The 13,748-nt window shown below is 34.6% G+C and overlaps 1 protein-coding gene across 5 annotated transcripts in view; it reads right to left on the bottom strand.

Moving 5' to 3' along the window:
• Positions 1-269: 269 nt before the first annotated feature.
• The window catches only part of TMEM244 (transmembrane protein 244), a 30,189-nt gene continuing 16,710 nt past the window's right edge, over positions 270-13,748 (bottom strand). For 4 of the 5 annotated variants that reach the window (XR_001360689.1, XR_001360690.1, XM_014533794.1 and 1 more), the window contains one exon: positions 9,730-10,072. Coding sequence is in view for 3 of the 5 variants with exons in the window: in XM_014533796.1 (XP_014389282.1) it covers positions 10,044-10,072 (29 nt within the window). In the remaining 2 variants the exon portion in view is untranslated. Of the gene's footprint in view, positions 289-9,729; positions 10,073-13,748 lie in introns of those variants that run through there. The other variant, XM_014533795.1, reaches the window with a different exon arrangement.

Consider the following 13,748-nt stretch of genomic DNA (forward strand, 5'->3'; position numbering starts at 1 on the left):
AGAATGTAACTTGCAAACAAAGCATAACAATACTGACTTGAGGTGACTCAAAGTTTCCAGTAATTAAGAGAAGTCCCATTTAAAAAATAACAGACCATTATAGTACTTTTTTTGCACATTTTATTGGTGTTACCTTTTTAGGTGTGAATCCATGTATGGAGCATTGGGTTGTATGTAATACTAGTTATTATTGTTGTTGTTGTTATTGTTATCATCACCGAAACTACCCTTGTGAGGTGAGCACTGAGACCCATGCTTTCCAGACTCTCCCTTGTCAGCTGTTTGAATCTGCAGTGGAGATACAACAGGTAGGAAAGGAAGCATAATGAGTCATTTCTGACACAGCTATCCATGAGTTCCTACTAAAATATATTACTGGTATCTGTTTCAAGAAGCATATATCTCCTTTCATAAATATTTTCCAGATGTGTTCCTCTTGGTTGTAATATAAAAATATGCCCGTTTCCAAAAAGTGTGCATGGGGTAACATCGTAACTAAAAATGATATACTACCACCAATTATTTGAAAGCCTAAAATGTAAAACAGGCTACATACACGGTCTGTAACTATGACAACATCCCTACAAAGTTGATATTATGGCCCTCCTTGCCCCAGAAAACAAATACTTAATCCATTCTGCATCTTGAATCTTCTTACATTCTCTTCCCCCATCTAACAAACTTGCTTTTCATTTTGCAACTTTGTCCTTGTTTCTCAATCAGCTTCATCTCCCCTGACTCAGAACTTTGGCACACCGTTGTATTTTGGTGTCATGATTTTGTTTTGACTTACTCACAGACTCTCCTCATGGTTACCCGCCCCTCCCCCGACCCACGGTTCAGGCTAGCCCTTTGTTGCATTTTGCTAACCACAAGCGCCATACGTTTATTCAATAAACTGGAGGACTAGTCTAACAACTGTATAAGAAGCAGTCAAACCACTCCTCCATTCCAGGCAGTTGGACAACTGACTCACCCACCTGGGGAAGTCTGGGGGCTTGTTCTCTGGAGAGAACATTTCTGGACTGGGAGACACCCAGGCACCGCTGAGAGGCAGGGGAAACAGGATGGCAGTCACTGTTTCCTTCAGAGTTTGGGGGAAGTAGAGTAACTTTCTTGGACATAGAATTTCTTTCTTTAGAAAAACACATCTATTTTCTTATCTGAGGGTATGTCAGGGAGAATTGATGGAGCTTATTGTTCAAACAGTGGGATGGAGAGTGGAGAGATAAATTTTACATCAGAAATAATGAAAATAGGTATCCATCAGGCAATGGCAGTTTATTTGATGATTCATCAACTTATTTCATCTTCATAACAACTGTAGGAAGTAGTTTTATTGAACCCATTTTATAGCTGAAGAAACCAAGACTCAGAGAACTAATAATTTGCCCCAAATCTCTCAGCAGGAAATGGCAGACAGATTGCTGCATCAAAACAGAAAAAGCATGGTTTCTGGTATATCAGAGACCCAGGTAATCAAGTTCTTAGCACTATGGAAGAGCTACACTTGTCAGCATGTCTGGCCCCAAACACTCGGTGTGACTGATTAGCGTACCTCTGGGTCATGCCATAGGAACAGGATTTCCAACCATCTCAGGGATACAGTCATGGCTGGGTCATGCCATAGGAATAGGATTTCCAATCATCATCTTCTTGGACTTGGGCAAGAAAGGCTTCTGCCCTGGGGCTTGCCCTTCCTAAGGCCTGGCATATCACAAAATTCATGGGCACTTCAGTCACTTATGATCCATGCAGCACTCCGTGCTGAGGTGTCAGAACCCGTAATCCTATCCTAAGCATGTGCTTAGAGGAGTAACCTTTTCACCCTTGGGGAAACACTTTACATCTCTTTTCCTATATCTTCTCGACACATGCTGGCCACCACTGAATGTCATCACGGTTTGTGGGTTGTCGCTGACACTGCTTCTGAGTGCAGCGAGGATTCTGAATGTGTAAGCACTTAGGAATAGAAAAGGCAAATTAACCAATTTGTTAAATCCTTCCTCTCAGATAAGGTTATTGCATTTGCCTCTTACGTAATGAAGTGGTATTAAGCATCCATGCTCTTGCTTTCCTAGTCTACGTTCATTGTTGCATGGTACCTCGGGAACATTTTGCAGTATTAAACAGTTTATATTACTCTTACTTTGTTTGTGTATATAAACATATCTACATATATTTAAGTATAGATATAACATGAGTAAAGCCTAATCTAAATTTTTTAAGAGATGACTAGATGGATATTAAATGCTAAAATTGCAAATAATTTTGTTTTTGTGGAAGTATTTAATAAAATTGTATTAATTCTCCCCAAAGTAAATAATTTTAGATTCATTTATATAATTTACTTTAAAATTGGTATTAATCATTATATTTTGTTTTGTATTTTTATGAATCTTTGAATATTTTAGAACAACATTTTTGAAAACATATAAACAATTTTAATTTGGATTTTTAATGAAAATATGGTCAAACTGAATTCACTTTGAACATAATTACATTTTATTTCTTTTTTAAAAAATATTTTTTTATTGATTTCAGTGAAGAAGGGAGAGAGAGGGAAACACCAATGATGAGAGAGAATCATTGATTGGCTGCCTCCTGCACGCCCCACACTGGGGATTGAATGCTGTAACCAGAAATTGAACCATGATCTCCTGGTTCATAGGTCAATGCTCAACCACTGAGCCACGCAGGTTGGGTGCATTTTATTTCTTAATCTTTTAGGTTAGTGAGAATGCGTTCATGTTGAGATCATACTAGAAAGAGAAAATACAAAAGTAGAGTTCAAGGCGAACACCTGAGAAGCATAAAGAAATAGAAAATGTTCAGAGGCAGCTTGCTTAAGATTTTAAGAACTGGAAACAATAAAAGTGGGATTTATATTGAATGTGACCCACATAAAATTTGCAAACAGGACATTGTAAATTCTTTTTTAAAAATTTGTTTTATTGCTTAAAGTATTACAAAGAGTATCACATATGTCTCCTTTTTTTTTTTCCCTTAACAACCCCCTGGCCTCTCCTACCCGCCAGTGTCTTGTGTCCATTGGTTATGCTTATATGCATGCATACAAGTCCTTCGGTTGATCTTTTACCCACCCTCTGGCCTTCCCACTGCAGTTTGACAATCAGTTTGAGGCAGCTCTGCCTCTGTATCTATTATTGTTCAAAAGTTTGTAATGGTCTTTATTATCCATGAATGAGTGAGATCATGTGGTATTTTTCCTTCATTGACTGGCTTGTTTCACTTAGCATAATGCTCTCCAGCTCCATCCATGCCGTTGCAAATTGTAAGAGTTCCTTCTTTTTTACAGCAGCATAGTATTCCATCGTGTAGATGTACCACAGTTTTCTAATCCATTCATCTACTGATGGGCACTTAGGCTGTTTCCAGATCTTAGCTATGGTGAATTGTGCTGCTATGAACATATGGGTGCATATATCCTTTCTGATTGGTGTTTTTGGTTTCTTGGGATATATTCCTAGAAGTGGGATCACAGGGTCAAATGGGAGTTCCATTTCCAGTTTTTTGAGGAAACTCCATACTGTCTTCCATAGTGGCTGCACCAGTCTGCATTCCCACCAGCAGTGCAGGAGAGTTCCTTTTTCTCCACATCCTCTCCAGCATTTGTCATTTGTTGATTTGTTGATGATAGCCATTCTGACAGGTGTGAGATGTATAAATTCTTTATTAAATGCAGATTTATTTACTGATCAAAACAATGAAAATGAACTAATGTTATTTTTATTATATCCACAACTTGAACAAATCAAATAAAAACCAAGAAATTTTTATAAATGGAGATTTAAGAAATTACTGTAAGAGATGGTGAAAATCACTTTATAAGTTATAGAAATTTATAAGATGAAAATGAAATATTTCATAAATTCCTCTTTAACGTTTAAATTTTGTAAAATTTTTAATTCCCACATATACATGTTGCAAATTGTATTAACAATTTCATTTGCTATTCTTTACCTGGTCATGTTCTCCAAATGTAAACTTATTAAAAATGGTCTAAAAACTACAGTGACTTGATTTGGCATTACTGTAAATAGAATAAAAATTATGAGAAAAATCTTTATTTTTAACAACATGATTAGTATTTTCTTTCCTGAGATGAAAACAAAATAAATAAATTGTATAGAATAATTATATAATAATTCATGAATTATGGACTCTTTACTTTATTACTCACTCAAACATCACTAGCAATCACCAAAGCATTCAAACTTGTGAAATAATAATAAAATTATATTTTCTTAAAATCTTCTCTTTCTGTTATATTTGATATAATCATGTTTAACATATTTTTTAAAATATTGTTTTAAAAATATTTATTGTCATCAAGGTAGGGGATGAGCATATTTAACTGTTTGATAGCTTGATTATAATGTTTATATGTTTAGTAGTTATCAATGGACTAGTTGTTAAATCAACCAATTAACCCGACCACATGTGGATTCATTAATTTAACCAAAGGATCCTGGAGAACTACCTGATAACCAATCTTACTACCACACAGGGATCATTTGAAAAGCAACAATGCAAGGCATTTAACCTAAGAGATTCAGCCAGGGTAAAATAAATCAGAAAAAAAAAGGATGTGTGTAAGACGATCCCTAAATCACTGTTTCATGTCAGAACCTTCATGAAACATTGAATAGAGTAGATAGGATGAGTAATTTTCACCCAAAAAAAGGTTTGGGCAAATTATTTCTAGTTTCAATCAAATCTGGAGCGGCAATAAGTTGCTTATTTATATTTGTTATTATTTTCCCTAAAAAAATGAGTAGTGCTGGTACATGGAAGCAATTGCAATAAAACATTTTAGATATGACTTAGTGGTATCATCTTCTCATTGAAAAACACCCCAACTTCATCCTATCTGTAATAGAAATAGATTATTTATTTAGTGCATACAATGGAAAAAAATTACGGCTGTCAGAAATGATAGCCTGGACTACTTTTATAAAGCATTTTCTTAAAGCTGTAAATCACCAGTGTTCGCACAATCTCATAAATTTTCTCCTTGTTCCTACTCCATTCTCCCTGTTTACATTTCCCCTCCTGTATTTCTTCCTGTATTTCATTTTATTGTCCTCCTTATAAGTGTTTATACACACTGTCATTTTGAGTAATGCTTCTCCTCATTAAATTTTTTAAATTTTTTTTTCATATTTTGAACCTATTAAGCTTCAAAAATTTGGGGCCTTTATGATGTAGTAATTTCTGTTTGGATTTACAACATGTTAAGAAAAAGAATACTTTTAGTTTTGACATTTGAGAACGTTTTTACTGGTATTAAAACATATGTGATCATCTTTATTAGGGTTTTTTATTTTAGCATGAAAAATAGAAGCAAGAAAAGGAAAATAGTAGTTGGGAGCACTGAGGTAAAATAGATCTAAATTTAATCTGAACTCCTCCTTTACCAGCTGTGTGACATTGAACAGCTGGCTTAACCTTCATGAGCCTGAATTTCTCATCTGCCAAGAGGGTATAATAATGTTCCTATCTCATCGAGATGTGAGAATTAAACAAAATTATCTGTGTAAAGTGCTTAGAATTGTGTTAGACATATAGACATTATTATTGATTCCGCTGTGACTATAATTATTATTTATTACTCTTAACTGCCTCTGACCTTCTTTTATACAACAAAGTTATACATACCCACAATGGAAAATGTAGATGGTAGAAAAGCATAAAATAAAGTCTTCTTTTCTAGCCTTTGCCATCCCTCTCTATTAATAGTTTATCATGTGTCCTGTTCAAAAATTAGTTTGGGAACCAGCACATATATATTCTGAAACTACAAATAGATATTAGACTTTGTAGCCTGTCTTGAACTTGTGTCACAAAAGAATTTGTCTTGAATGTCTTTCTCTATACACACCTATACATCACCCTCATTTTTTTATAATAACTACGTCATGTTCTCTTAAATAAATGCTATAAGTCATATAATTGATCACCTTTTGTAGTTTTTGTCTTTCCAATTACATCTGTAAGGAAAAGTCCTGGCAGTAGAATTTCTGAATTAAAGTATATGTGTTTTCAACTTTGATATATTTTGCCAAATTACCCTTTCTGAAAGTTTATACTAATCTACTTTAGTGGTATTTTGTGCATTTGGATATGGTCCTGAAAACATGTATATAAATAAATAAAAATAGATATTTTTATTAAATTAACCAGGTCTGTCATTTATGTTTTAGTACAGTCCATGACACTTCTGGATAATTTTTGAAAAATGTGGATTTTCATCTTTCTGACAATGTGCAGTCAAGAAAATGCACATGTTCACGTATGTGTAGAGCAGTGATTCTCAAACTTCCTAATGCCGTGACCCTTTATGTTGTGGTGACTCCCCAACCATAAAATTATTTTTGTTGCTACTTCATAACTGTCATTTTGCTATTGTTATGAATTGTAATGTAAATATCTGATATGCAGGATGTATTTTCATTGTTACAAATTGAACATAATTAAAGCATAGTGATTAATCACAAAAACAATATGTAATTGTGTTTTCCGATGGTCTTAGGTGACCCCTGTGAAAGGGTCGTTCGACTCCCAAAGGGGTCTCGACCCACAGGTTGAGAACCGCTGGTTTAGAGGAAGCCCCTCTTTGGGAGGCTGAACAATGGTCCCCAAAGATGCCCACATGATTTTATATTTTTATTTATTGATTTTAGAGAGGGAGAGAGAGAAAAAAAACATTGATTTGTTGTTCCACTTATTTATGCATTCATTGGTTGATTCTTGTATGTGTTCTGACTGGGGATTGAACTCACAATGTTGGTATAGTGAGGTCATGCTTTAACCAACCGAACTACCCCCCATCAGGGCCTCATCCTTGATTTTAGCCCAGTGAGATTTGTCTCAGACTTCAGACCTCCAGAGCCAACATAATGAATTTGTGTTGTTATAAGCCTCCAAATTTATGATAATTTGTTACAGCAGAAGTAGGAAACTAATACGCCATTCATGTAGCCCCAAATAGGGTTCAATTATGTGCACACATGCCCTGTATTGTACTATATGAGAGCATAGCTTTAGAAAACAAACCAAAAAAAATCATTTCATACACAAAGCAGTTAAACTGACCTGGCTGCTCCATCTCTCCTGAGTTGGGACTAGAATGAAGAAAACTCTAAAAGAAACAGCTAAGGTAAATAATGCATAACACTTGGAAAAAGTGAAACTTTGTTTTCCTATATTAAAAATGTGAAATATGCCCAGCCGGCATGGCTCAGTGGTTGAGTTTTGACCTATGAACCAGTAGGTCATGGTTCAATTCCCAGTTAGGGCACATGCCTGGGTTGTGGGTTCGATCCCCTGTGTGGGGCATGCAGGAGGCAGCCAAACAGTGATTCTCTCTCATCATTGATATTTCTATTTCTCTCTCCCTCTCCCTTTCCTTTCTGAAATCAATACAAATATATATTTTTAAAATGTGAAATATTCACAAACTTTTACATTTTTTATTAAGCCTTTTTCTGTAGTAAAAATTTTCTTTTGATGAATTACATTTCTCCATATGAGCCAAAATGTATTTCCTCTCTTTTCTGATATTTTTACCACAGCTATATCTCTGGATGCTTTTGTTATAGATTTATTTACCTAGCAATTCAAGTTTTTAAAGTCTGGAACAACAACCTTAGAAAGTGACTTTGTTTTTCCTTAGGATGTTTGTCATAAAACTTTCTATCTCACAGTATATATGTTGTCACTTCTATATGATAATCTCTATAGCTCTAGAGTGGTACCAGACAGCTTTTCAACTTATCAATTCAACTGCTAAGGTAAATCAATTGAATAAAACCCATCAAATTTTAGATAGGAGTCTAATATTTAGACTGTAGATATAACAATAGTCCATATATATATATATATACACACACACACACACACATATATATATATACCAGACGCCCGGCGTATGGATTCGTGCATTGGTGTGGTCCCTCGACTTGGCCTGTGGGGATTGGGCCGAAACCAGCTCTCCGACATCTTCTGAGGGGTCCTGGATTGCAAGAGGGTGGTTCTCGGGTAATGCACCCTGGAGTCGGGCTCCCTCCTCTCTGGTTCCAGGTGTATCACTTGAGAACCACAGCTGCCAAGTCACCCTAGCTCGGCAGCCCCTCCATTGAGTATCTGCCTCCTGGTGGTCAGTGTGTGACATAGCTACCAGTCGGATGGTCAGATGGTTGCTTAGGCTTTTATATATATAGATTGGGATCACTATCAGCAAAAATAAAGATACTGTTCATTCATTTGGAAAATATTTAAAGTAAACATTAAAGGGAAATATAAATTGATTTACATTACAATATAACAAGGTATAATAACTTTAAAGCGTACTTAGGAAAAGGTTATGTGGACATAAAAGTATTATCTTTTTAAAAATATGCAAAATATGCATCAAAATAGCAGATAGGATTCTACCAACTTATGATTCTATGTGAGACACTAGAAAAGAAAATTAAATGGACTTGATGCTTGGCCTTTGAGAATTTTATATATACTTTCAGGCAGTAAAAAACTAAAGTGAGTATTTATTTGATATGTCTGATACACACTATTTTTAAGCTAAAATATGCAACCTAACTGTATTTGTAAGTGGTGTCATCAAATAGATAATGATCATCACTTTAATTAGTAAAAAAGAAAACACAGATTATTTTTGTGATCAGGACACAAAAATAAAAAGAAGAATTAACACAGTAATAATTACCTGAGCAGATGGATTCCTAATCCTGAAAATAAACATGCTAATTAAGCTACATACAATGTGAGGCGATATTAAGGTCTTCTGAGTCTGGAGAGATTGTTATTCTAATTTGTCAGTGCAACTTAATTCTCATTATATACTTAATCAACCAAATCTTTTTTAGTTATCATTTATTTAGGCAGTTTTAGTGTTTCTGTACATTTCTTCCATGTGTGAGCTTCCATAGGGACAGGCTTTGTCATCAGTATATTCATGATCTGTTCAATATTTGCATTTTTCATAGAGTAGAATTGAGTTTTGTTTTAACTCTAACAAGACACGTGTTTTCTGAGCTATCAATGGGTGTTAATTGGGGAATGAAAGATCATAATGCTGACCCTTTTAGAGCTACTTTATGTTGCCTTCTTTTGGAAGATGAAAATAATCTTTATTAGTAATTGGAATTTGTAGTTCTTGGACTGATATAGATGAGTTACATATTTTGATACGTCTAGGACCAAACATTTTGGAGGAAATTAACAGAAAGAATGAGAATAATGATGGAAGACAAACATTTGTGTGAATACGTAAATGTGAGAAAGAAGCAAGGGAGACAGTCATGATTTTCATACTTACATATACATGAGAAGCTTAAATTACCTCATCAGTAACTGATTAACACAAAGTCATCTTTGGAATGTCACTTGTAATATATATAATTAGCATGACATTTCTTAGTAGTTATCTTTATGAAAAAAATAGATTTTAGGGTTAAAAGAGTCATCTAGGAAAAACATTCTAGAGCTGCTTTTGTTTAATTTCTAAATGTTTTCCAAAATGTTTGTGTGTGGGAGTGTGCGCATATGCCTGCCTGTGTATTTGTGTGTGTGTGTGGGGGGGGAGCATGTGGGGGAATGCGTGTTACTTTTCTGTCCTTTTTCCAATGCTTATATTTTAGTTGTAAACATGGTATGCATGTCTATTGTATCTGGAGATATTTAAACTATATTAAAAAGTGGTAAATATTTAAGATACATATAAATTTAACTCACCTCAGTTGTAATTCCAATCCAACAAACATTTATTGAAAACAATGATATGAAAAACATAGAATTGGCAGTACAGAGCTATACAACCTAAAAACACCTGTGGTCCCAAGCACTTAGATCTTGCTACTCAAAGTAGCAACATGAACCAGCAACACAGGCATTTTGCAGGAATTGCTAGAAATACAGACTTACAGGCTCCACACATCTCTTCTAAACCAAAATCAGCATTGTACCAAGATCTCCAGGTGATTCAAATGCACATTAAATTTTCAGAAGCACTGTGTTAGAAGATCATCGTCTAAGGAAAGAAATAGACACTGTGTTTTTTTAAAAAGGCAATAATTTCATAAGTAATGCTCTAACATAGAAACAAATACTGTGGGATAATAATAGAATCTAATTTGGCTACAGGGATTTGCTATAGTTTTGAATCTTCCTTCTCCTGTGTTATATTTTCCATATGATACATTAGCATCTTCTAAAGTGTGGTCAAATATGTTTGAGAAACCATGCATAAGGTATGCTACTGTTTAGAGAGGACTCGTTCACAATAGTAAAGATTTTGAGAAGTCCTGAAATAATAAGCCTGTTTCACATAAACCCAGGATTCCACAAATATACTTAAAAATGCAACTTTTGACTACTTTGGTAGCTCAGTGGTTGAGCGTCAACCCATGAACTAGGAGGTCATGGTTTGATTCCCTGTCAAGTGGGTGTGCAGGTTGCAGCTGATCAATGATTCTCTTTCATCATTGATGTTTCTATCTCTGTCTCCCTCTCTGAAATCAATTAAAAAAATTTTAAAAACAAATGCAACTTTTATTTTCTTTGCAGACTACTTTTGTAGCTCAGTGGTTGAGCATCAACCCATGAGCTAGGAGGTCATGGTTTGATTCCCTGTCAGGTGGGTGTGCAGGTTGCAGCCGATCAATGATTCTCTTTCATCATTGATGTTTCTATCTCTGTCTCCCTCTCTCTGAAATCAATTAAAAGAAATTTTAAAAACAAATGCAACTTTTATTTTCTTTGCATGGCACTATTAACATCTTTCAGAACTAATATTCTTCAGAACACACTTTGAGAAACACTGCATTTATGAGTTTGCAACATTTTGCTCATAAATTCTTTACTAGAATTCTTCTGCTCTCTATGAACCTCTCTTTTTTCTTTTCATAGTTATAAAGTATCTTGAATAAATTCAACTTTGAATATAGGTATGAACAAATAATACATTTTAGCTCTAACACAATGTATATAATAATATAGAAAGTCTGAGGCAAATTAATTCAGCTGTTCTGTTAAAAATCATCCAGGTATGGATAGATAAAGTTGTCTTTGAACAAACTATGCTAAAATCTGGCCTCCACATAACATTGAAATTAAGCCAGATCCTGCAAGTAACGAAAGGGAAGTTTTGGTTAACTACCAATAATGAATAATTCATTGGGGAGATTATGAATAAGAACAATTGTCATGACTAAGAGAATGTGCCTGAAACTGACATAGCATTTGAAATAGAATAGTTTATAGATTCAGCTAAGAGAGAGTAGGTATATATTCTGGGCTAGTAAATTCTTGAAATTCAAAACTACCTTCAGGGAATAATAGGTGCATGGTTCTGTCAAATTCATAGTAAGGAACTCTTAAAACTCAGAAATTCAAAGGCAATGAAGTCAAAGCACATGCCAGCGAATTCACAATTCTCAATTCTTCTTTTAGCTCTTCAGACCTGCCTTTTGTTTGTGTTGTTGACATTTAAAAATATTTTATAAGGTATTTTCTCTCTAATTATAAAAGGAAAACATGCTACTAACTTGGAAAATATGTTTGTGTTTTTTTCCAATTTTTTCATTATATAAATGTATTTGTTGAAATAATTTAACTCCAAATACAACTGTTGGATTTGCATTGAGTTATCACTACAATTCATGTTTTAATTAGAATGTCAAGGTATAACAATTGACATTGTTTCAAACAGTAAACTATTGTTCAATTTTAAATGGTCAGTTGTATTAGAGCTCAACAATGAACTGTGAACTGCATTTATCTCTGGGAAGCCCCAAATCAATAATGATAAGTCTGTTTCCAAAACCCACTGCAGACATTCTTGAAACCCTGGTCAAGACTTAATAGGTGCACAATGACACATTAATTAAAGAAAAAAGAAAAAAGAAAGTCATTAAACTTTGATTGGCTAAGGAGACAAAGCTCACCTAGGGCTAATACAAGACTACTGAGAAAAAAATAAAAATAAAAATACACATACATACAAAAAACCCAGCAGCAAACAAAATGAACACTTTCATATTAACACATAAATAGACAACATTCCCACTGGACAACTCTTGAAAACAAATAGCAGACATCCTTAGTCAACATTTTTTCTTATAAGCAAATATCAGTAGTTTTACCACAGATGAGTGATGGCAATGGTAGCAATTTAGTCAAGTTCAGTCCTAATCCTACAAACCAGAGGAAAGAAATCATCAAAGCACCTTTCAATAGCTTAAGAAAGATTTTATGTAATGCTTTTGATCAGATGCTGGCTTGTTTTGTGCATGTCAAACAAAATTAAAAGCATAAGTTACCATCGCTATCACAGCTTAAAAGAACCAAAAAAAGTTGCAACATAAAAGAAAGAAAACTAACAAATGCCGCCTTTGTATAAAAGTAGAACAAGACAAAATAAAAACCAAAAAAACCTTATCATAATAGCAGGGGAAAAAGTGGGTCTTTGATTCAAACCATAATATTTTTAAGGCATGCTAGAAAAACTTCCCCTTATCTAGTTGCTAGTGTGATGAGGGCATAAAATAAATAGCAACACAAGGTCATCAATTTTTCTCTGTAGCCGCTATTATTTCATGTGCCAACAACCTTAATCTTCCTGTTCTTAAGCTTTTTATTAACATCTCAACAAGCACATTCACTCAAGCTGAGCTATATTCATACCCGATGAAATACCAATAGTAAGAGCACACAAGGGCTTCCTGTTTCTGTATATTGCCATTGATGCTTTGTCACTAAATATGTAGGAAACACTGGGATCAAGCCACCAAGCCAGTTATTCTTAACATCTTTACAGTAAAAGCCCACTTTATTGTCTGACACAAACGCTTATAATGAAAACCCCAATTTTTAGGTAATTTTTTCCACCTTACATTTTGCCATGCCTTTCATATTATCAAACTTACTTTTTTTGTCTGCATAGCAATCCATTATGTAATGTAGAATCTTTTTTTAAAATATATTTTTATTGATTTCAGAGAAGAAGGGAGAGAGAGAGAGAGAGAGAGAGAGAGAGAGAGAGAGAGAGAGAGAAACATCAATGATGAAAGAGAATCGTTGATCGGCTGCCTCCTGTACGCCCCCTTCTGGGGATCGAGCTTGCAACCTGGGCATGTGCCCTTGACCAGAAGTGAACCTGGGACCCTTGAGTCCACGCAGGCCAATGCTCTATCCACTGAACCAAACCAGCTAAGGCTGTAATGTAGAATCTTTGCAGATGTTTCTAATATATGTAATCTTCGTTGACATAAATTACTGTTAAATAAAAAACCAAAATCATCCTGAGAAGTTAGAGGCTTCAAAACTCAATCAATTCACTAACAAATATTTCTATTTCACTAGATAAATTGTACTTCTTGAACAACTCTTTCATTTCTCTACACATTGAGTCAAATCAACTGTTACACAATGAAATTTGTTTCGATAAGATTGGTTAGAATTTCTTGTCCTATAAACAAGGTGCTTCATAACTGGGGTTTTTAAAATACCTATACTGAAAAATGCAAACATTCACAATTCAAAGACTTTGTAAAAAATTCTTTGTTGTTGAAAGTTTTATATACGTCTTCTTTTCCCCCATTGACCTCTCCTTACCTGCTCCTGCCCCACAGCACATGCCTTCCACCCCTCTATTGTCTGTATCCATTGGTCTGCTCAGATGCACAGATACAAGTCCTTTAGTTGAT

The sequence above is a fragment of the Myotis brandtii genome, unplaced genomic scaffold (genome assembly GCF_000412655.1).
Source record: "Myotis brandtii unplaced genomic scaffold, ASM41265v1 scaffold123, whole genome shotgun sequence".
Taxonomy (NCBI): domain Eukaryota; kingdom Metazoa; phylum Chordata; class Mammalia; order Chiroptera; family Vespertilionidae; genus Myotis; species Myotis brandtii.